This window comes from Lagenorhynchus albirostris, chromosome 16 (genome assembly GCF_949774975.1).
Source record: "Lagenorhynchus albirostris chromosome 16, mLagAlb1.1, whole genome shotgun sequence".
NCBI lineage: Eukaryota > Metazoa > Chordata > Mammalia > Artiodactyla > Delphinidae > Lagenorhynchus > Lagenorhynchus albirostris.
This window is the reverse complement of record NC_083110.1, coordinates 45,993,525-46,018,079: the sequence shown is the minus strand read 5'-3', so window position 1 is coordinate 46,018,079 and position 24,555 is coordinate 45,993,525. Positions and strand designations below refer to the sequence as shown.

General features: G+C 41.2%; 1 protein-coding gene across 17 annotated transcripts in view; it reads left to right on the top strand.

Annotated features, from left to right (window-relative positions):
* Positions 1–24,555, top strand: part of SGMS1 (sphingomyelin synthase 1) — a 291,522-nt gene that overhangs the window by 248,201 nt on the left and 18,766 nt on the right. For 14 of the 17 annotated variants that reach the window (XM_060125542.1, XM_060125536.1, XM_060125537.1 and 11 more), the window contains 2 exons: positions 5,114–5,964; positions 21,865–21,982. In XM_060125542.1, coding sequence (XP_059981525.1) covers positions 5,342–5,964; positions 21,865–21,982 — 741 coding nt within the window. In that variant the 5' untranslated portion in view covers positions 5,114–5,341. Of the gene's footprint in view, positions 1–5,113; positions 5,965–7,041; positions 7,182–19,259; positions 19,371–21,864; positions 21,983–24,555 lie in introns of those variants that run through there. The other 3 variants (XM_060125549.1, XM_060125550.1, XM_060125551.1) reach the window with 3 other exon arrangements.

Here is a 24,555-nt window from a genome sequence, read left to right as displayed (position 1 = left end):
CTTCTATGACATCTTCCCAGTTCTGAGAACTAAGTCTAATGATTTGAGCGCTACATTATTTCTTAACTTTCTCCCAGTAATGGATTCAGAGTGGCTTTTCTGGATGATGGTGGTAATAGTTGTTTTCTGAGTCCAGCCTAACGTACAGTCTTCTGGGTCTAGATATGAAAGCAGTTTGCCTTTCCCTTCTCAGAAACACCACAGTATGTTCTAAGTTGAGTGTATGGGTCCAGGGGGCAGTCACTGTCTCACCTCTCCTCCTACAGCCAGACTCTGGGGTCAGTGAGTAAGTCCTCATGTTTTAGCTGTGGCCTTTGAAGTACTGAGTAGCTGCCCAATAGTTACTTCCATAGAAATGAGTATTTTCCCTATCACGTGATTTCAGCATCAGCTGCAGGAAAGCTGCGTGTATGCCTTCATTTTCAAGCTTCAGATCTTGCTTGAAATATAAATTTTATTTTCTCATGAAATTCGGAAAGATGTGTTTCCTCATGTGTGTCCGAATGATTTAGGCTTTTAAAAATGCCATTTGGAAGTGGCAGCTTCATTAAATAGTTATGAAATGTCACTATGGGCCCTGTTGGGCAAATAGAAAGGAAGCAGGATATTACAAAAAGAGCAAGACGTATTTCTTGGAGTAATTAATAGCTTTCATTCCTTTTACATGCTCGTCACAGCAGTAGCAGCCCATGGGAAGGTAGGTAAGGTAGTTGTTAATCCCATTTTCCAGAGGAATCTGAGCTTGAAGAGGTTAAAGGATTTTGTCAAGAAGAGATGTAGCTGAGTTGGGTCTCAACTGCAGGCTCCTGGCCTCACACAGCTGGTGCCCTTTCTACAACATCGTGCACACAAGACAGTGAAATGATATTTTGTGGCACAGATAACAGTGACGTAGGAATTCAGAGAGGGGGGAAAGATTGTGAAGGAGTGGCCAGGAAAGGCTTTGCAGAGAAGGACCTTAAAGGCTAAGGGAAGAATCTGGAACTTGTTGAAGAGGATTCGAAGGAGCATTCCAAACTGGGGGGAATCACAGGAACTGTCTTAAGGAGTGAACAGTTTTTTGTCCTAGTCAATTAATGGAAGCTATTGGGTTATCTTGCTGTCTCTTAAGAGTTCTACTGGCTATCTCAGACTGCCTGACGGGCTTGCTTTTGCAAGATTAGTGTTTCTTCATTTGGATAGAAGCTTGCAGTGCCAGAGAGAGAGAGAGAGAGAGAGAGAGAGAGAGCGCGTGTGTGTGTGTGTGTGTGTGTGTGTGTGTGTGTGTGTATGTGCATGTGTGTGTCTCATGGCCCTATATGGTCTCCTACCATCTGATACTTTTCTATTTTGAAGATGATTGTGTCTGAAGAGGAGATTATCTGACTTTCCTCATCAAAGAGAAGTGAAATAGTACCCTGGCCTTGGTCTGTTCTTTGTGGTTCTGAGGGGCTTTCCCCTCCTGGTGGACTTCTGCATCAGGCAAGGGGAGAAATGAAGAACCTGTATGAAAAGCCCATGTTCATTTCCTTGGGCCTGAACATTCAATCGAGGATTTTTCTTTAGAGTTCTCATAACCACTTCAAGCTGTTGAGCGTTCCCTCGGCTCTTATCCTAATTCTGCTGAGGAATATTTGGAGAGAGGTTTGGGGTCTGATGCCAAGAGATTTCCTTTCGTACAGGACATTCTGCCAGGACTCCCATTTGGTGAGTTTCTTCTTGTCACTCTAGGTAGTAGTAGTGATGATTGAAGCCCCTCTGTAGTGGTTTTTAAGTGGCCAGAGACTCACTTTGGTTTCATATTTCTTTCTGGAGGATGCCCATCTTATTCTCCTTGACCATTCAAGTTGTTTGAAAGCAATTTTCAGTATCAGTGCCATTTTCAGTAGTTTTACTTTCCATTAAACCATCTACATGTTGCTAGTTATAAGGGACAGTCCCTTAGATATTGAGTAGATATTGATTGAGTACCTTCTGGGCCCTGGGAAGGTAAGATACATGGATGCTTAAAGATTGTAGCCCTTCCATGGTCACTCATAGCCCCCTGGGAGAGTCTAGACAGACACTTGACCACAAGGGAATATGTCGGGAAGGTGCACAGCACTGTAGATGCTCAGAAGAGACAATGCCCAACTGTTTTGCAAGGTCTGGAATAGCTTTTAAGCTTTACTGCCATTTGGTTGATTGTTATTTGGTCTGGGAAATTGGAAGTTGGACATACTGTCCATTTTCATTCCAGAGTCAGATTTGGGGGTTCAGTAGGGACAAGTTTGGACTTTGAAATCAGAAGACCTGAGTTCAGGTCCTGTTTGTGCCAGTACCTCCCAGTGTGTCCACAGGGAGTTCATAGTTACTAGGGAAGAAAAGGGATGGAGAGCAGGACAGCCTTGATGAAGTCAGTTTAAGAAATCCTGGTAGAGTTTCTTTACTGGAGGATTTCCAGGAGCTTCTAACATACTAATGTGTACTGCTGGCCCTAGGAAGGATTATGGTATGCAGTTCCTAGGCTCATTTGATTTTTTTTTTTAAAGCATGGAGCCCTTTATCAGATTATTATTCCGCAAAGCATACTTAGGAAACACTGTCGTCACTGATTTCTATCTCTTAAACCTACGAACTTGTGCAGGTTTTTTTGCAGTTAGCACAACATTATTTTATTTTATTTTGTTTTTTACTTTTGGGGCATGCCCTGAGGCATGTGGGATCTTAGTGGCCCGACCAGGGATCAAACCCGCGCCCCCTGCATTAGAAGTGCAGAGTCTTAACCACCAGACTGCCAGGGAAGTCCCAACACAACATTCTTTTGAGATTAAAAAAAAAGTTAGCCCACTATTGGAGAGTGTGTTTTCATCATGAGCTATAGCGGACAGTTAACTATTGGATATGATAGAAAATTTGAGAAAGAAAAGAAGACCCTACCTTTTTTTACTGAGGCATAATTGACAAATAACCTTAGTTTTATATTCTACAATAATTTGATATGTGTGTACCCTACAAAGTGGTCACCACAATAAGTCTAGTTGCCATCGGGCACCATATAATTGACTCCTCTTTCACCGATTTCACTCACCTCCAACCCTCCTCTCCTCTGGTAACCACCAATGTCTTCTCTGTATCTGTAAGTTTTGTTTTGTTTTGTTGTGGTTTTTTTTTTTTTTTTTTGGATTCCACATATAAGTGGTATCATATGACTTATTTCACTTAGCATAATACCCTCTAGATCCATCCATGTTGTCAAAAATGGCAAGTGTACACTTGGTGGGAATGTAAATTGATGCAGCCACTATGGAAAATAGTATAAGGGTTCTCAAAAAAGTTGAAAGAGAACTACCATGTGATCCAGCTATTCCCCTTCTGGGTATTTATCTGAAGAATAGGAAAACACTAATTCAAAGAGGCATATATACCCCTTTGTTCATTGCAGCATTATTTACAGTACCCAAGATATGGAAATAACCTGTGTGCACCCATGGATGAATGGCCAAAGAAGATGTAGTGTATATATTTACAATGGAATGCTACTCAGCCATAGAAAACAAAAACAGAAACAAAAAAGCAGACCCTTTTTAGTGCTAGGTTGTGTATCATCAACTTTCGCATGTGGTGTTTAAAGTACTGACAACACCCCTGTGAAGGAGATATTTGATTATGTCCATTTTAGAGATTAATAAGCTGAAGTTCAAGTAGTAGGTTATCCATGGAGATGCTGAAAGTCAAACTATGGTCTGTCTTTTGCCAAAGGCCATGTTTCATTAACCATGATGCTTTGTTAGAGAGCTAGGTCTTTTATTTTTAACTTTTCTTTTTTTTTAAATGATTATTACAAAATTAATACATGCTTATTAAAGAAAAGTAGGTGGGAGAGAAGTAGAAAATGTCCCCAGGCCCATCATCAAGTAGAACTTCAGTCAGTATGTGATATATTTCTTTCCCATTATTTTATGCAATGTTATGTTCATTAACCATAATTGTAGTTAAATATATGTATATATAATATATACATTTTTATACATATATTTATACATAAATAAATTTATAAAACTTCGAATTCTGCTTTTGACTCTCCCCTCCAGATGTGCATTTTGGTTACTGCCACATCACTGGTTAAGTATTTTAATAAATAAATATAGTAAACCAGGACTTGGAAACTTGTAGCTCTTTTATGCAAGCTGCCGCTTGACCACGGGCAGGTTCCTTGACCTTCTGGTACTCAGTTTCCTCGCGCATAAGTGAGGGAGTTGGTTCAGAGCACTGATTTTGAAACTATGGTATCCCACGAAACCTCCTGGAGGCTGGGAGTAAAGATATCATCAGAGCAAGGAGGACCCTGGCCCTTCATTCCATCTGTTTCAACCTAAGCATCTACATTTATAACTCTTTTATAGATTTGGGGTCCAAGCACATTTGGAAAAAGGAACTCATTGACTTTTTATAGAACAGGATAAAATTGTTGGACCAGATGATCCTGAAGCTCAGCATTTCTGTGATTCTCCTTTATGATATCTATTAAGTTGTGTGCATTCTTAATGTTTTAAAACATTTCTTCACCAGATGGAGTGGTAGATTAAGCAGATTTGATACATTCTTTAAGATGATCTCAGGAACCATGTAATAAGCACAAAAAGAATCACTGATCAGGGCTTCCCTGGTGGCGCAGTGTTTGAGAGTCCGCCTGCCGATGCAGGGGACACAGGTTCGTGCCCCGGTCCAGGAAGATCCCACATGCCGTGGAGCGGCTGGGCCCGTGAGCCATGGCGACTGAGCCTGCGTGTCCGGTGCCTGTGCTCCTCAACGGGAGAGGCCACAACAGTGAGAGGCCCGCGTACCACCAAAAAAAAAAAAAAAAAAAAAAGAATCACTGATCAGTACTGAGCAATGTCTAAAGCGCTGTCGAATTATTTCTTAGCAAATCTACCACTGCCTTTGACTTGATCCATCTCAGGTCCAACTTAATGCTCTTTTAGGGAAGACTAACCAGGGAATCAGTGGTCCCTTAAACTAATACATGTTTGAAAACTATGGACTTTTACCAGTACCTGATTTTCCATTTTCCTTATGCATGTTAAGGTTTTGCAATTTGAGGGGATTGATTTTCGAGTCCCAGTGTCTTGACTTTTTTCTCTTGCCTCCACAGAAGGAAGAATCTTGTTCAAAAATGAGGTGAATTAATGCTCAAGCACTCAAGAACCCCGGACAGCTACATGAAGTGTTTAAAAACTGCCCTGACCATCTCGCCACACAAGTCTGTCATGAGGCCTGACAGGATGAGTGCACCACGGAGGCACAGTGTCCTGCCCTGCAGGAACGGTGACTGCTGACCTGCCGGGAGCAAGCGGGGGGCCGCGTGTTGTCTGCCAGTACAATGAAGGAAGTGGTTTATTGGTCACCCAAGAAGGTGGCAGACTGGCTGCAGGAGAATGCTATGCCAGAATACTGTGAGCCTCTGGAACATTTCACAGGCCGCGACTTGATCAACCTAACCCAGGAGGATTTCACAAAACCCCCCCTGTGCCGAATCTCCTCCGACAATGGGCAGCGGCTCTTGCACATGATAGAGACCCTGAAGATGGAGCACCACTTGGAAGCACACAAGAATGGCCACGCCAATGGGCACCTCTGCATTGGCACAGACGTCCTCGCCCCTGATGGCAGCTTCAGCATCAAGGTCAAACCCAAGGGGATGCCAAATGGGTATAGGAAGGAGATGATAAAGATCCCCATGCCAGAGCCAGAGCGCTCCCAGTACCCCATGGAGTGGGGCAAGACTTTCCTGGCCTTTCTTTATGCACTTTCCTGCTTTGTTCTCACCACAGTGATGATCTCGGTCGTCCATGAACGAGTACCTCCTAAGGAGGTGCAGCCTCCACTACCGGACACGTTTTTTGACCATTTTAACCGGGTGCAGTGGGCCTTTTCTATTTGTGAAATTAATGGCATGATCCTTGTAGGACTCTGGTTAATTCAGTGGCTGCTCTTAAAATACAAGTAAGTAAAGCAAAAGCTTGCAGATTCAGTGATTGGGGTTTCTCACTGCAGATGTTTGATATTCATTATTGGGAAATGAAATTTATCAAGCGGTAGGAATCAAAGCATATTTCTCTTTTTTTTGTTTGTTTTTAAACCACATATTCTGTTGAACCAACTAAAGCTCTGGCAACTTTAAGAAAGTTCTGTGCTTGTTGCCTGTTTTGTACAAGATTCATACAGAATGATGAGTAGAATTGTTAGAGGTGAGGTTTTTCTATTTTCACTTCACAGGAAGGAAAACCCTCAGACATCTTCAGAGAGTACAGGCTATTGAACCACAGAAAAACTACCCAGTCTTGGTGTTTTTAACCCATCACATCAGTTGTCGACAGTTGGCCTATGGGCCATGAGTGGCTGTGTAGCTTTTCCCACACAGAGTCAGATCTAGAACTTAGCAATATGTATTTAAAGATGTTTCACACAAAGAATTTAGAACAGCTAGTCCAGAGTGGCTTGGACTAGTGGGAGAATGATACCCACAGGGAATGACTTTAGGTGGGATGTGGATGAACCTACATGGCTTTCCACCTTTTATAGAATGTGTGGCATTTAAAGCAGTATTCCATTCAAGTTTCTCAGGGTTTTTATTTTTTTATATTTTATTTTTTTGTGGTACGCGGGCCTCTCACTGTTGTGGCCTCTCCCGTTGCAGAGCACAGGCTCCGCATGCGCAGGCTCAGTGGCCATGGCTCACGGGCCCAGCCGCTCCGCGGCATGTGGGATCTTCCCGGACCGAGGCACGAACCCATGTCCCCTGCATCGGCAGGGGGACTCTCAACCACTGCGCCACCAGGGAATCCCTCTCAGGGTTTTTAAATAGGTATCTCCTTTCAGTTTCAGGTGGATCCAAAGTGGCTTTCATGTCCCAAGCTCTAAACTCAATGCAGACAAGCTGTTTGCTTGGGTTGCCTGTAGCAAACTAAACACCTACATTGTCCTCATCTTTGGTGTCTGATTTTTTCCATTAGCGGAACATCTTTATGGCTTCCATGCATGGGAGTTGGAAACTGGTTTGCTAAGGATCTGAGTTTCTCTCTGGTGGACTGTGTTTCATGACCCACAGTATGGTTGAATATTAAGGAGATCATCTTAAATCAAGAAAACAAAATGCAGACTGAGAATTTATGTTGAACTTTAACGGAAATGATGAGTTTTTTCCTGGTACGTTTCATAAGGTCTGTGTTTTTTTTACCTTATAAATTATGTATCTACAAGTGGAAATAAAAGCAATTCCTGACTCTTTGCCAGGAAAGGGCTATCTTAACCTTGTATAAAGGAAGTAATTTAAGTGGCCAGTTTTTTGGGGGGCTGGTTTGGCAATCCTGGAGTTTAAGCTAAATTTGAAATAGGAGCAATTGTCTGGGATGCATTTGATTTGGTGGAAGACTGTTTTTTGTTTGCTTTAGTTTTAAGAGGCTAAATAGATAAGAATAGGCCTTAGAAATATGAGATGCTCAAAATTTATTAACTACATTCTTCCGGCTGTCAAACTTCAGTTCTGCTTTTGACTTTCAAGGTTTTTTCCCTAGAAGCTCATTAGAAAACAATGCCCGTACGTTTTGCCGCTTCAGAGCCAAGGTCAACTCAAATTAGGTTTCCTGGGGTCTTCCTGATTTTTGTTGTTTTGTTTATATGAGTTTGTTTTCTGGTTTTTATCAAAATTCTTACATGCAAGCTAATAATTTACTGCCCCAGAATATATCATCATGTACTTGTACATAACCTGTGCAAGTTCAAATCTTTCACAGAGCTGACTTTTGAATACTTTTATTCTTGTTCTAAGAAGTGTCCTAACCATAGGGATAATTTCTTTAAAGTATATTACTATTTAGATTTCTCTCAGCAGGGACTTTTCCTCAAATCTGTTTCTCTTTAAGCTTTCTAATTTCATGTTTTACCGGTATTTATTGCTAATACTGTAGTCATTTGTATATTTAAATTGTTCTACAGCCATAAATCAGTTGACTCACACCTTGGGCAAAATTAACCCAGGGCTAGGACACAGGCAGCCTGGGCTCCAGCCCCAGCCATGCCCTCACATGGTGGGTGGTGTGGATGAATCTCCAAATCTCAGGAGCCTTGTTTCTCTCACAGATAAATAAAGACCCTCTCAGTCTAGATGATTTCTGTTGTTCTATATAACTGTGTTTTATTTGATTCTAACATTATTGAATGGGCCAGTTATGTCTGAGTATTATTAACTGCAGAGCATTTTTCGTCCAGAGTATATCCAACTAAGGATCCTTTAAGGTCCTGTCTCTGGTTTCCACGTCAGCAGGATAACTCAGCTGTTGTCATGATAATCCTAAGCGTCCCCACCCTTGTCCTGCTACTGGGACACATCTCTGGCTTCCCATCTCCGTCCTTGAGACCTGTCTTCAGTGTGTGTGGCACACCAGACATGGAAGAGGTAGGAAGAAAGATAGAGCTTGACACACCAAGCAGTGGGTATTAATGAGCTCCCTTTCCCTGGCCTTCATAAAGAAGATTAAACTGTTTCATACAGTCAGAGAGCCCTTGTTTCTAGTTATTTGGCTACGGCAGTGTAACAGTTTTATTATTAGGTATGTTGGGAAAATGGATCCTTCCGGTTATGGAATATTCTGTTTAAAAGTGACAACCTCTCATTTTGTGCTTGACTCTTCTGACACTTGACCCCTCTCCCCAACCTCCACCAGGAAGTTTGCTACTTAGGAGTATGTCCAGACCTCCTAGGAATTAAACCTGCCTGATCAGTAATTTCCAAAGGGACATTTTAATTCTACTTTGACTTTAAGAGTCTTGGAGCCTTAAAAAATCAGCCTATTCCTTCTTGCTTCTTTATCTTCTACTTTTTAGAGAAGAATCAGGGGCTGAAACTGTAGAGGATGACTTATTGAGAAATGATATGCCGGAATTTGAGCAACATCTCCTGACAGCAAACCCTTCAGCCAGATGTTCAAGGTGCTAGCAAACATTGGTGCCCGAATTTATGACATTGTGACATCTGGTTCTATCCTTATGCTGTATACAGTTGTCCTTTACTGTTAAACATAAGTTTTGTTTTTTGTACTTAAATTTTTTTTGCGTCCTTTCATTCTTAACATCTCCCCCTCATGTCTATATGTACATATGCTGATATATACATAGGTCCGCATGGGGCTTCCATAACGTCGTGAAGTTGGAAAGCAACAACAATGCCTGTCCTTGACAACTTTTTGATTTTTAAAATTGTAAATAATGTTGTCTCCCCATTTAGAATTGGACTTTCAAGCCACTGACTAGGAAAAATTCCTGGGAAATCTCTGCATTTGTGTCAGACTTCACTGCAAAACAGGTATCCCTTGTTTTAAGAAAGTGTGATTAAAGAATATGTTAAAGGGACAGATTTGGTAGGGACTTTCCATGCATGGCTATATCGTAGCTGACACGATGGCACCCAAATGTGATACAGGTGGCTGAGTGCTATTAGGACGTTGTAAACGCCCACCAAGAAGAAGGCCAAGGAGCAGGGTGGCAGAATTTCCAAGCCAAGAATTTTCTAGCCACTCGAGAAAGCACTATGACTTAGTATGGTGGTCATAGGTACCTCAAACCCAACTTTTCTAAACCCAGATTTGTCATTTTTTTCTTTCAACTTCTTCTTCCTCCTATGTGGGCAGTGACATTTCCTAGAAACCTAGAACTTCTTGGTTCCTTTCATATAAATAGTCACTAAGTTCTGTCCATTCTAATTTCAGATTCATTACCTCTTTCCATTTCTACTTAGTGATGAATAGCGGGTGCTCAGATGGAGGCCCAGTTCCTTAGCCTGAAGCCTAGGGTCCTTCATAATCTGACCCCAGGCTGTTCGACCTCATCTCCAGCTACTCTACTCCACGGTTTTCCTTGAACACTTCAAGCTCATATCACAGTCCATTCTATTCATTGTGTGTGTATCTCCTTCATTGCTACACTTTTAAGTTCCCCAAGGGAAAAGACCAGATCCTTTTTGTCATTCATCTTTATATCCCACTGCCTGATACAGAGTCTGGCACATAGAAAGTGCTCGTTTAAAATTCATTCATTCATTCAAGTTGTGTTCACTGAGAACCTACTGTGTGCCAGGCACTGTGGTAGACCCTGGGGGTGCTGCAGTGAGCAGAGGCCCCTGATGTTCTCACATCAGCTTGTATTCTGACCAGGGTGTAACAGTCGTGAACAAATGAATATATAATACCAGGCAGTGATAAGAGAAATGGAGGAAAATAAAGCAGTCTAAAGGGTTAGAAAGTGTTGGGGATAGTGGGGAGGAGGTGGTATTTTAGATTGGGTGATCAGGAAAGTCCTCTAATGAGGTGACAGTTGAGCAGACACCCGAATCAAATGGGGGTGTACCAAGTAGGTGTTTGGGGCAGGAGCAGTCAAGACAGGAGGCACAGCAAGTACAGAGTCTCTGAGGTTTACCTGGGGAATAGCCACGGGCCTGTGTGGCCAAGCGAGCTGGGAGGAAGCAGTGACACGGGGTCAGGGAGGTATGGATGGCATCGTGGGCTGTGGAAAAAGAGGCAGGATTTTTGTTCCAGGTGTGATGATGTCATTAGGGGAGAATGATGTCAACAGATTGGTATTTTAAAAGAAGCCCTCTGGCTGCCGTTTAGAGAATAGGGAAGCAAGAGTGGAAGGCGGGGGATGGGTGTTAGGATGCCATTACAAATGGTCCAGTTGGAAGGTGACCACCACTTAGACTCACATTTGGCCAATGAATACATTTTGTGCTGGGCTGTGGGGAAGGGATAAACTTCCTAGAAGCTATGGCTTCTGTTACATTTAGAACTCCTTAATCTTTTATAGCCACAGGGCTGACTTCTGTTACAGTATCTCATACAGGGTTTTGGGGTCTCTCTGTGAATCTCTGAATTTTATTCGAAATTTAATGAGGAATGAACCATAGATTGAGATAGAATTCACTAATTTGAGAGCTCTCTCAACGTTGCTTGAATATATTTTACTTCAGAACAAAGTCAGGTGATGTGTATATTTGCTTTCTGTCATGGCTGCTTTTAGATCAGATATTTGCGTAAAAGGAGTAGCACAAGTCAGGTGGGGAGTGAGGGTAGATAGTAAAGCGATGAATTAAATATTGCAGGATATATTGATCCACTGGTGGTGTAAAGATTTGAAGAAAAAAGAAAAGGAGCCATTGGATAGCTGGGATGTGGGGTGGAGTTGAAAGAGCTTTGTGGTTGAGGCATTTGGGGCATGGAGTAGAACATTCTGGCATAAACAGTTGTATAGAGTTATGGAGAGAGTGGTAGAATGGTCTCCAAGTAGGTTCTTTGAAAACTGATCTCATACCAAAAGGAAAGGAACTAGAGAAGGAAGTGCTGTTGGCAGATCCTGCTTAAGACTTGACATCTCTATTCGGAACTGTTTCTGGGGGCTTCCTTGATCCCGAAGGAAGGAACAGATACGGTTTTCCAGTGTGGCTTTCCCAGGATTACACTCTGAGAGTACTGCAGTGGATTTTTAGGTGTTTGGCAGCAGTATGTTTTTTATGTTGGGAGACCGCTTTGGAAAAGACTTACTTTGTATTTTACCCTTCGGTGAATGCCCTGGGTTTGGAGGCCTTATCTGTTGGGAGGGTGTCTGCCAACATAAGAAGGTTTATCTACAGCATTTGCCTCTCTCCTGTGAATGGAATGTAATTTCCAAGGACAGAAGCCTTGTGCTGATTGGCAACTGCTGCTGTCAGGTGCTAATTTGATTTTTTTGTTTGTTTCTTTTGTGTCTTATTCAACAGGCTAGACTCTCCACTAACATTTATCTTTCATTTTACCCCAGTTTGATTCCATCAGTGTTTCTTTTCACATTAAGTTGATTGGATCAAAGTACTTATCTCTTTCCCCTTCTACTCCCCAAGGTAGTTTATGACCACAGTTACTGTCAACCTTTTTTCAATTGTTTTTAAGTCTCTGATGGTTGTGACTGAGTTATGTTCTTAAAAGCTGTTGATGTAGAGCATTTGAGATGAAGCAGGTCCCTTCAATAGAGTTTATTTTCCAAGTTCCAGAAGAGCCTTTTTTTTAAGGCTGTTTCACTTTATTAGAAATCGACGGTACGTTGTGGACCACTAGGCTAGGCTGGTCTCTAATGGAACTTCAGGGCATCTTTACATTTAGTAATTTGTCAAGAATTATTGAAGACTGGTGCTAGGGATGTAGCAGTGAGCAAAACAAAGCTACATAGAGGTTATCTCCTGGGGAATTTTTGTTTGTTTTCACAGTAACATCTCAGGTTTTTAAAGTGTGTGTTGTGCAGGCTCTATCCTAAAGTATAAAACTCATGAGGACAAAAATTCCCTCATGTTATTGCTTTGGGGGCATCTAGCACATTATTTAATTGGCTGACAGACTGTCATATTCCTCTCCAGCCATAAAGCAAGTTATGAGCTCATGGATCGTCCCTTCCCTTCCTTTCCTCTCTCTCTACACATGTACCTGCATCTATTAAATACTTACTCAAAGTCTGTTTTCTTCTGTTCCTTTTCATCCATGTTGTCAAAAATCATTATTGCCCTGTTTAAACGGCAGATTCCAAACATTTGAGTAACGAGAATTTTTTTTTTTTACATGCACTGTCATTTCATCCAATCAACTCTTTAAGCAGTGTGTTCTCTTGTCTCAGTGAAGATACCTGAGACACAGAAAAGCTGTTGACTTGCCCGAGATGCCACACAGAATATTTTGAGGATTGAAGGCTTTTCAGTATAAATCCAGCCTCATAGTGTCCTGGTATAATAGGCATCTGTCCTCTGGAAATGTGTTTTCTTAACAGATATAGTAGCATAGATTCAACATGCAGAGGACAGATAGAATGAAAACAGATCAGTCCTGTGTTGGATAATAAGGTTTATGTGTCATAGACCATCCAGGAGACATTCATACTTGCCCCAGGGTGGACCTGCCAAACCTGAAAGCTATCCCAACTTGGCTGTTCCACAGTAGTTTGTAGAAAGCGTACTGAGTTCTGTCCTACTTGACTGCTGTCCTGTGACCTTCTAGGTGTGGTGTGGCATGGGCCCTACTCACCATGCGTCTGGGAAATGCCCTCTGCCTCCATGCAGTCACGCTTTTCCACTGAAGACTGCTGACCAGGCGCGCCCAACCTTAGACTTTTTCTTGCTGTTTCTAGCAAGTTTTCTCCCCTTGATTCTGACCCTGGGCAGCAGAGCCCGGGGTTAAGATCCTGTTTTCCTTCCTGAGGCCTTCCCTGTCCCATTATCTTCCCGTGTAATCTGGGTGTCCTAGGCTTTTGCAGGCCTCTGCTCGCCCTCCTTGGAGTGGGGAAGGACAGTCACTCTAGGCACTAGATTCGGTTCCAGGCTCTACCTCACTTCTCATTCTCACTTTGTTAGCTCACAGATGGTCTTACCAGCTTTCACCTCTTCTAATTTTTACCAGTTTAGGTCTCAAGACCTAAATACTAGCCTAAACCCTAGGAATTGTAGGGAAACTAAATTCAGTAATTCCAGCAATTTAGGTTTTAAGTTAACATAAATATTATAAGAGGCTTTTTAAACTGAGACTTAGGATAAAAGGGAGAGAAAGCACAAAAAAAAATTGGTGCAATAAATTAGTTTTCATGAGTTAATTTTTATTTATGACACTAAAGGAAAAACTAAGTAGTGTATCTTGCCTGTAGGCCAATTAGAAGATAAACAAAAAGAAAAAAAATTTACTTATGTTGCCTGAGACAAATAATGCTAACATCTGGTTTCATATTCCTTTTCGTATTTTTCTGTATGCTCATATAGGTGTAATCTACATATGTGTGTATTTTTAAGTAGTATCACACTTGCCTTGTATTTTACAGTGTGCCCAGGGATCATCTCTTTCCCTCTTCTCTTAAAAAACCTCCAGGGATGTCTGTCTAAGTATTCATGCTCTTATTTAGAAGTCATCACATATGTCCCCCCTCAACCTGTTTGTATCATGGTAATGGTAGTTAAGCATTCAGTTATACTGTAAATCTTACTGGTTTGTGATCATCTTATCCCTACAGCCACCTACTAACTGAGGTGAATTTGGTCAAATCACTTAACTACTTATAGTAGCGTTGTTTCCTCACTACAAAATGGGGACAATAAAATAGTGTCTTGTGTCAACGTTGTTGTGTGGATGGAGTCAGATAATGTGTATAAAGCACTTAACTGAGTCCTTGGCGTCCTCCTAGTTCCCAAGCCTGCCCCGCCCCCGTCCCCATCTTAGTAAATGACATCTCTGTCCTGCCCCATTCTCAGGCCAAACGCCTCGGTTTTGTTGTTGGTATTTGCTTCCACCCCACATCTGGTCTGTTAATCCCACCACTTCTCGCCACCTCTGTTGTTGCCCTGGGTCTAACCAGCGTCATCTCTTACCTGGGTTGTTGCAGGAGCTTCCTACTGGTCTCTCTGTTTCCATTCTTGTTTCCCTTAAGTCACTTGTCAACTCGGCAGACAGAATGTGTCACTGTACAGTAAGCTGGTGTATGTCACTCTTCTCCCACTTCATACAGTTTTGTTTTGTTTTTTTAATAATTAGTTTCAGTTTTACTTTTTCTTAAATTTTATTTATTTTTGGCTGCGTTGGGTCTTTGTTGCTGCGCGCAGGCTTTCTCTAGTTGTGGCGAGCGGGGGCTACTCTTCGTTGCAATGCGTGGGCTTCTCATTGCCGTGGCTTCTCGTTGCAGAGCAGGGCTCTAGGCGCGTGGGCTTCAGTAGTTGTGGCTCGCAGGCTCTAGAGCGTAGGCTCAGTAGTTGTGGCTCACAGGCTTAGTTGCTCCATGGCATGTGGGATCTTCCCGGATCAGGGCTCGAACCTGTTTCACCTGCATTGGCAGGTGGGTTCTTAACCACTGTGCCACCAGGGAAGTCCCCTCATACAGTTTTTAGGTCAGAGGTCCTTATGGTGACCAAGGAGGTCCCTCCAGACCTCGTGTCCTCATGCACTCTGCTCCCTGACCCCTCTGCCAACATCCACACATACTAGCCTCTGTTTGGAATCTTCTTTCCCAGATGTCCTCATGGTTAACCCCCTCATATACAGGGACACCATCCCTGATCAACTTAGCCCCAAATTGTAACCTCCCATCCTCCAATGACACTCTTGCTTCATTTTAGCCTTTAGCACTTACCTAACATACTGTATATCATCTATCTTGTTTATTGCCTGCCTCCGCCCCTAGAATATAGGTACCACAGGGCAGGCTTTTTGTCCATTCTGTTCACTGCTGTATTTCCAGTGCCCAGAATAATGCCTAGCATATATATATATATATATATATTTGTTATGAGAATACATAAATAATAGCAGCAGCTAACATTAATTGAGTATTGCACTATGATGATTACTGTGCCTAGAATTCAGTAAATGTTAGCCATTGCTGGTGAAGTATGTGCTTATTATGTTTTTAGAATCCAACCCCCTGTTAAAAAGAAAATGTTACTTTTAAGGGTAATCCTTTAGCTTAAGAGCAAACATTCATTGTTGAGTTCTGCCCGCTGTGACTGAACAAGCCTTAAGAATGTGATTCAAGGTAAGTTTTGATGAAGGGAAGGAATGAAGAAAGATCTGTATACATATACGTATTTGTGTTACGTGTACACATACATATTTGTATTATATATACACACACATATGTATATATGCACACATACTATTTTTGTTAATAGCCTAAAATACTGACAAGAAATGTAACTTCTTTTGTTTGGTACTTACGTATGCAGCAGTTTCTGGAGGATACTTGATTTTAACTCTTCATAACTCAAGTAGATCATATTGATGTCTTTCATGTCTTATAGCGTAACATTTTTTCTTTATGTTACAATCTATATTTAACTCAGGAAATAATATTTTTTAAAAAAAGATGGCTTAAGTGGGGACAATTTTATAATATGATCTGTTCTTTGCAAATTCCCTAAACTAGTATGGATCATTTCCTGAACTTAATTCTTGCGTTATATTGCAGACCTTTTATATGCGACTTAGAAAAAAATATAAGCCACTAAGCCACTACCTTTTTTTTTTTTTTTTTTATCCTTTTAACTTGACAATTTCATTAGTGAAAAGAGAAACTAATTGAAAATCTGGAGACCTGGGTTTTGTTGTGGCTGTCTCATTGACTGACGCTCTGGCCCCAGGCTAGTACTTAAACTCTTTACATCTTACTTTTTCCTTCTGTAAAATAGTATATGCTAAACAGGAATGTGGTTAACATAGTTAATACCAAAGATGCAGAACTCTCTTTGAGTTGGATTTTTTTAAGGCAAAGAGGCACCGTGCGCGTACAGACACATTTCCGGGCCGGGTACGTGGGTCCCTCTCGTTCTCCTGATTCATGAACTGCCATCCTCCTGTGTGCACACCCAGGAAGTACTAGGCGAGTCTGGATCTCCCGGGAGAGCATATGTTTTTACTTTTCTGTTTACTCTACAGCATTTATTCCTTCCTTTTTGTTTTACAACCCTTTCCTTGGGATTTTCCTTCTTAAAGTACCGAATTAAGCCCTGGGTTTTCATGATTCACCATCTGGAGCAGTTGAGACTCCTGTGATGGGTAGAAAGCCCAGACAGGGCAATGAGGAGACGGGGGAGGCAAGGGAGGAAGATGGTAGGACTCACAGTCCTTACTTGGATGAATGCCGCCATCTTGGCAGGTGTCATCACTTAAAATATAAGTGCAGAAATGATGCAAGGTGAAGGACTGGTGAGCATCAGCAGAGGTTCATTCTGGCAGATAAATTAAAGAGTTTAAAGGACAAACTTATGGGAAGAAGCAGGAAAGCACTGTCAGAGGGAGTAAAAAGTGAAGCTGTTAAGCACAGAACCGCAGGTGTTGCCCATATTACCGGTACCGTCATGAGTCTCACTGGGACTAAAACATAAGTAAGGAGCAGCTTTCTTTTAAGAGCTTTTTCTCTAACAGAAGGAACGAGGGCCTCTGTTGGTAATGGTGATGCCAATCTTACTATTAAAAATACCGTAAAATACAAAACAAGTTCTGAAGTGATTTGGAGGATGAAGTAGCTCTGCCCAGTTGGGAACATGTAGGAGGCTTCATGCAGAGGTGGTATTTGAGGTAGGTGGATAGAGTAACAGGAGAGGCCAGGGAAAGAGATTTGCTGGCAAAAGCAAGAAACTAGGGTTTTAGGGAACGGATGAGTGGGGCTCGTTTTGCCCAGGGCAGTGGAATTCAGGTCTGCAAGGTAAAACAGTTAAGGTAGCTTGGGGTCATGTTGAGCAGTTGTCGTAATCCAGGGAATCCACGGACTAGTAGCAAGGAACTAAAGGGAGGAAAACAGATTTAAGAAACTCTTTCGAGGTAGCTTCAGCAGAATGTGGGAGTGGGAGTGGGAGGCCGTGAAGAAAGTAAAATGGAGGCTGGCACCAGGCACCTTCTTTAGAGCAGGTGGCCTCTCAGAGACCTGAGTGACAGGCATGTTCCAGGGGTCCAGGCAGAGGGAATGGCTGGCACAGAGATCCTACCTAAGGCAGGAGGGACTTGGGGTGATGTGTTCAGTTGCACGAAGGGCATCGGACTGGAGTTGAGGAATGGCGGGGAGAGCAGTGGGAGGTGAGCTTAGAGAGAGGCAGGCCAGATCATCCAGGGCCTCACGGGCTTGGCAAAGGATTTGGATTTTATTCAAAATATATCTGGCAACTACTGGAGGGTTTTAAAGGACATACTCTGTGTAACTGTTTCAAACAAAGGATGATTCTGGCTGCTCTTTGTAGAAAGGATTTTAGGGAGGCACAAGTGGAATTAGGGACACTAGGTCAAAGGTCATAGTGGAAGTTCAGGCGAGATAGAATGTTGAGAAACGGATGACATTTCAGAATGACTGACCAAACACTGGGGGGGACGTAAAGCATATCTAACTGGGCACGGACTGTGCAAACGATAATGAAGAATGGACAGTTTCCTTCTGGATACCTAGAAGGATTTTTTTCAGTACTTTAATAACTAACATGGTTATCATTAAATAACTGTCAGAAGTGCTTATTTTGTAGAGGTCTGGGTCAATACGAAATATGACATAAAACACTAAGTGAAAAACCTGAGTTAAGTGGATTTTGATATGTAGCTTAAATGTGATCGGATGTTGGCTCATCGATTGGTACGCAACAGTGTAGTCTCAAAATGAAATTGGGCTTTCTTACACAATTTGAAGCCATTTCCTGAATCTTTTTGTCTTGTGTAATGTATTTATATTTCACCTTAGACTCTCTGAAACTGCTATTTCCCCATCTGTAAAATAAGGATCATAGCCTTGCATTGCAGGTTATTTTAAGAATTAAATGACACAGAGCTTGGCGTAGAGGAGGAATTTGGCAAAACCCTAGTTACTGTTAATAACAGTCTGGGGAAATTCCTCAGTAGCATTTCTCTGAATCATTAAGAAAGATACCGTTTTGCTGGCGAGGAAGCCAATTTCCAAAGAAGTTAATTGAGATGATTCAAATCATCACGCGAGCCTTTGCTAAAGGTAGAGCCAGCATCTGTGTGAAGATAAGCTGGAGACGCCTTGTCCCTGTGGCATATACTGGAGGGACCTGAACTGCGCACTGGCCTCCGTGATTGCTCCAGAGATGTGGGCCTCCCTGATCCTGGTCCAGATACATGTGCTGTCCCCCGTGTTTATCGCCTCCTACTTTGGGATTGTTGCTTAGTTCCACTGCTATGTCTCAGGACCTGTTTGTTTCAAGAGCTGGCAGAGCAGGTCTGAACACTGAAAGAATTGTGCGTCTTCTGGCTACAGCTCAGAAAGAGACAACTTGCGGGAAACAAAAGAACTTCCCAGTATTTTAATTTTACTTTCCAGTATATTCATTTCTTTCATCGTTTTTTCTTTAGAATTTTAGACCATTGTATCAAATGCCAGAAACAAAGCAGTACTGCTGTTTTAAGCCTGTATTTGGTAGTAATTAATCAGGTTCTGTGTACTTTTTCCTCCTTAAGTAGGGATAGTAAAATGTTTAATAAAGTTATCCTGGACCTAACATAACATACCATTCTAACAAGTCTTAATGATTATCTATAAAATATTAACACTTTTATTCATATTTCCTTATCGAATTTAACAATAATGAAGAATGGACAGTTTCCTTCCTCTTGCATTATATTGCAGACCTTTTACATGGGACTTAGAAAAAAATATAAGCCACTAAGCCACTACCTTTCTTTTTTTTTAATTTAACAATGTTTTTCTTTTCTGTCAGAGCAAGTAGTAATGAGCCTATTACTCAAATACTTGAGAGAAGAATAATCATGACCAAGTACAAGCATCTGTGACGTGATAGTCATTGCAGAGTGCAAGCAGATAGGAAACAGGCTTCTTTCCAACGTGAAAGGAGAGATATATCCCATGTGAGAAGAACAGCATTGTGGTTTTGAGAATTATAATGTGTATATTGTCCTTGGCATTTGCTTAATCTCTGGAAATACCTCATTAATGTTTCCTCTGTGGCTTTTTTGTTGTCTTGTTACATTTTTTAACTACTTTAAACCTTTTTTCTTTAAAGCACATCTTGAACTTTTAAACTTAAGTAAGAAAGAATTCTAATGTGTGAAATTGTTTGATTAAGGAAGAATACCTTAACAGGATACAAGTTTTTGAAACACTTTTATATCCTGCTTTTTAAAGTTTATGGTAGGAGATTCTTGTTTAAAATTATACATTGAAGATATTCTAAGCTTGCTTTCAAAAAGATTAATACCAAAGATCAGAAGATTCTTATTAATAGTCACTTCCAACTTGTCACCATGTGAATATTGATGGAGTCACATTGATAAAATCATTTGACTTTTTCACTTCAAGTCAAAGAGTAAATGTGACTGAATCTTTAATGTTTGATACTTTTAAAGTATTTTTTGTTAAAGAATTTGCCTTTTCTCATCCATTATCATTTTTTCATATACCTCATTCTCAGGTAATCCTATGTCTTTTCACTGCTTCTCAAATGTGACTCAAGTTTGAGATATGGAAATAGTTACTGGTGTTTGTGTGTGCGTGTGTGTATCTTATGTGCACCATGAAACCATCAGGCAAAGGGATTTAAGATAGTAATCTTTCCCAAAATGGAGTGATAGGAGTCATTTTATTTGTTTCTCTTCATCTAAAGAGATTAACATATCTAAATAGACTTAACAGTTTTCTGTTGTAGATGTTTTTCGTATAGTTCAAGTAAAATGGCAAGTAATTTCTGTTTGTTTGAACAGGATGGTGAGAGAGGGCATTTTCTTTTTGAGAAAAATGATCATTGTGTCTTACAATGTAAAATTCACGCGGGTATTTCAAGTTATTTTGGTAAGATATTTACAGTCTAGTAATATTCTCTAGTATTGTCCCTCTTTATATTGTTTAATTATACTGTGCTTTTCATCAAGTGAAATTAGAGGCACATACCTTTATAAAAGACAGCTTTATGCTGAATAAATTCTTGCCCTTGGAGGTGGCAAGCACAGCTTTAATAAGAGAAAATGAGACATTCTCTGTGGTAAGCAGTTTTGACCCAGTTTCTAAAATCTGGGTAAAGAGGCACAACACCCAGGCTCTACCCGTACAACCTAAGGACCTTACATGAACTGTGTAGTTATGAATGAAATACTAATACAGTTATGTGGGTTATTTTTAAATTAATTTCTAATCACACAGGCGACATATCACTTCATTCCTCTTGTTAAAAAATACAAACGATACAAATTCTCCTCCAGTAGGAATGTCCATCCTGCATAAAAATAGAGGCACATTGTACAATTATAGAGTGAATGTTCAGTATCCTCAGAGGAAAGCCTGTTCACTGTTTCTAAAAAATGTGTGTTTATTTATGTCAGGTTGCCCTGGGCCAAGGAAAAATTTGAACCCCTCAAGGTTGAAGAGGAGGAGACCCACAGGACTGTGATTCTGGCCTGTGGTAGAACAAGATAGAACAGGTAGAATTAGAAGGGAAGGAACATTCTTGTTCAAGGATACACTTAAGTTTGTACAACTTAATCTAGTTAAAGCCAAACCTATGTGGAAATTGCTATCAGGAGAAGTTATCAAACTCAATATACATGTTCACATATACATATCAAATAATTTCATTAGAACCACCAATAAACTTGAAATGGAAAAGATGTGTGATTCTAATTCTTGCTTATTTTGTGATTCATCCACAAAATGTATACATTTGTTGACTGCCACTGTGCATGGATGGCAGGGATTTTCCGCACATTATTTCTAATGTTCTTATTTCTGGTTTACAGATTAGGAAACTGAGACTCAGAGATGTCAATAGTCTATCCCAAGGCCACATAGTTAGCAGAGAGAGGTTGGATGCTATCACTGAGACAGGCTCTTTTCTTGGCATCATGCTACCTTGGAGATCTGCTAAGATAATCGGTTTCTGGGATGTACAAGTACAGTGGTTTAATGTCTTTGGCTCATTAAATGTCAGAAAAGTTTTGAATTCTCATTTTAATGTCATTGTAATTTTTTGAACATCTTTTTTATGACAGAAAAGACACTCTCTAAATGTTTAACCACAGGTACTGAGTCAGCTCTGACCCATCAGAATAGGCCCTACTTGTACATCAGTTGAATGTCAACTCACGTTTAAGGCCTCAGGAAGCCCAATTAATAGCAATATAGAGTGTTTTAAACTCCTCTGGCCTTAAAGTTAATATTTAAAAAGAAAAAACAGAATCATTCTCAAAATCCTCACCTTAATCTGCTCTTAGCTCTAGTTATAAAATTCTGATTTCAATCTCTCAAGTAGTTTTGGGGTTTGTTTGTATCGTTGGGTCATTGAAAACTTGAAGTAAATGAACCTGCGAAATTTCATGACTGAGTGTCTGCCCTGTTTTTCCCTTTTTCTAGGTCTATTATTAGCAGAAGATTTTTCTGCATAGTTGGCACGCTGTACCTGTATCGGTGTATTACAATGTATGTAACTACACTCCCAGTACCCGGTATGCATTTCAACTGCTCTCCGAAGGTAAACCATTCCTTGCTGTAATTTCCCTTTTTGTTTGTTTCTCATCTTGCCCAGGGGTCCTTTGATGTAGGCCAAAGGTAAAAATTTCTTTAGAATAGAATCAAGTCCCTTTGCCTTCATCTGGGAACGTTACTAAGCAATACAGCTAGGTGGCCCCACCCTTCTTAAAATTCCCAAACCCCACTGCTGCGCAGCTGGGGAAATATGTGGTCTAGTTAGTGTGATGGAAGCAGTTAAGCTTTGTGTGTGGGCATAGCTCTTTGGTTTCCTGCCATACTTTTAAAATATCATTCGCTCCCTTGATACAGATCCAGAAGCTTTTATATGCGTTTTCCCTCTCTTAGATGGAAAGTTCTGTTTCAAATGATATTTTTTCCTTCTTTCTATTAATCCCTACAGTGGGAATCCGTAACAGCAGAGCTAGAGACACTATTCCTGTCCCTTTGCACCCTCCACCCACCCAAACAAGATCTCTCCTCCCTGGCGGGACATTTTGCTGTATTGATCTTCTCTAGTAGCATAGAAGCTTTTCTTTAAAATAAACTTTATTCCTCTTCTATTGTCTCTACCTTTCCATCAGATTCACGTAATACTCCTTACCCCAACTTTTGCCTTGGAATAATTTCAACTGGGGAGATCATCGGAATTTTATGAAATAATTAACAGGAGATTTAGTTTTAAAAATGTCTAACTACATTAAAGCTTTTTAATGTAATAAGAAGTAGAAGAAGCTCATTTCCTCGATTTGGGTGGGAGAAAAAATGGAATGCTGTGTGTTTGGAATCATTTCTTCACATCGCACTTGTGCTAGTGAAACATCCTTTCAATTTCATCCATTTGTGCTTTTGTTACTTCCAGAAGAGACATTCTCTCTGATAGAACCTTGGAAGAGGGCTGAAGAATCCAGTCCCTTGGAAGAGGGATTTTTTTTTTTTTTTTCCGGTACGCGGGCCTCTCACTGTTGTGGCCTCTCCCGTTGCAGAGCATAGGCTCCAGACGCACAGGCTCAGCGGCCATGGCTCACGGGCCCAGCCGCTCCGCGGCATGTGGGATCCTCCCGGACTGGGGCACGAACCCGTGTCCCCTGCATCGGCAGGCGGACTCCCAACCACTGCGCCATCAGGGAAGCCCCGGAAGAGGGATTTTTAAAGTGGTGTCTTTATCATTTGAAATTCTGGATCTCTTTAGGTTGCTTGCTTACTGTGGTCCCCTTCCTTCCTAGACTTACATACGTGCTCAGAGAGGTAGCTAGTTTGTTACTGCCCTCTTTCCGTTTTTGCTACAGTCTATTTCCGTAACTGGAGAAGCCATCATAAGGAATGAATGATCCCAAGGTTCTACTCATCTCCATCAGCAATCCTGCCTCTCTGCATCTCCTTGCTCTTTCTTCAGCCCTTCCAAAGAAAGCCAGCCTCACGTCTTCTTTATCCTCTATGAAAGCTCTCAGGCACTTGCCTACAGCTCCTGACTTAGACGAAATACCTTGTTGTCACTGAGGACCCAGTGATGTAGACTCCTGCTGGGAGGCTGGCTTGATAAGCAAGTGTGTTCTCAGTAGTAGTTCGGTTCTTAAAAAAGTCTGTGCCTGGGAAGTTTCTCCACCAAGGAACATGTCATACCAGTTTAGGTAGATGTGGGATCTGGTCCAGCCCATGTTGAAGATGGACCCAGCATCAAGGGGTCGTGCTGTGTGTGTGGCCTTTCTCCCTGATCTGGTTCCAGCCTTGTTTCTTCTTAGGACCTCTGCAGCTCCACCCAGTTGCCGGCAACCCCACACTTGGTTAGTATTGGCACTTACAGAGTCAGCTTGAGTCATCAGCACATCCAATCAAGATCCCATAGCTAAATATAGCTTGTGGGTTTTCTTGGTAAAGACAGAGGTAATGGCGGGGGCAGCATGCAAAACCAGACCCCAGTGTGTCGCTCATTTATCATGCTGCCAGAAACCCCGACTAGGGCCATCTCTCTGTGACAGTCTTCTGGAAATTAGAATCTTTAAAGTATACAGGAGGGGGTAAAATGTTAGCAAAAATTATTAGTAAAAGCTCACTAAATCGAATTCTTTTGTAGAACAGAGTTCTTGGAAGAATGGGTTCAAAAAAACAGTTTTTTGTTCTGAAATTTTTCAGCTGAATTCCAGAGAGAAACCAGTATAAGGAACCACCGTGTGCCGGCACCCAGCCTCAGTAGTTACCAAGATTTGCTACATTTGCTTCATCTTATCTTCTGTTTTTCTTTTGAAGTATCTTAAAGCAAACCCCAGACAACGTTATTTCATTGCTACATACTTAATATGCATCTAAAAATTTTGGACATTTTATCTCATAACTTTAACGCTGTTGGTACATTCGGCACAATTAACAGTAATTCTTTGGTATTGGCAATTACCAACTCGTGGAATATCTTGATTGTCTTAAAAAATGCCTTTTTAAAAAAAAACAGTTGGTTTGTATAAATTAGGATCCACAGTCTTTATATTACATTTAGTTGTTCTGTCTGTTAAGTCTCTACATTCTAGAGCAGTTCCTTCTCTCCTCCCCACCCCTCGTTTATTTTTTTTGGCATGCAGGATC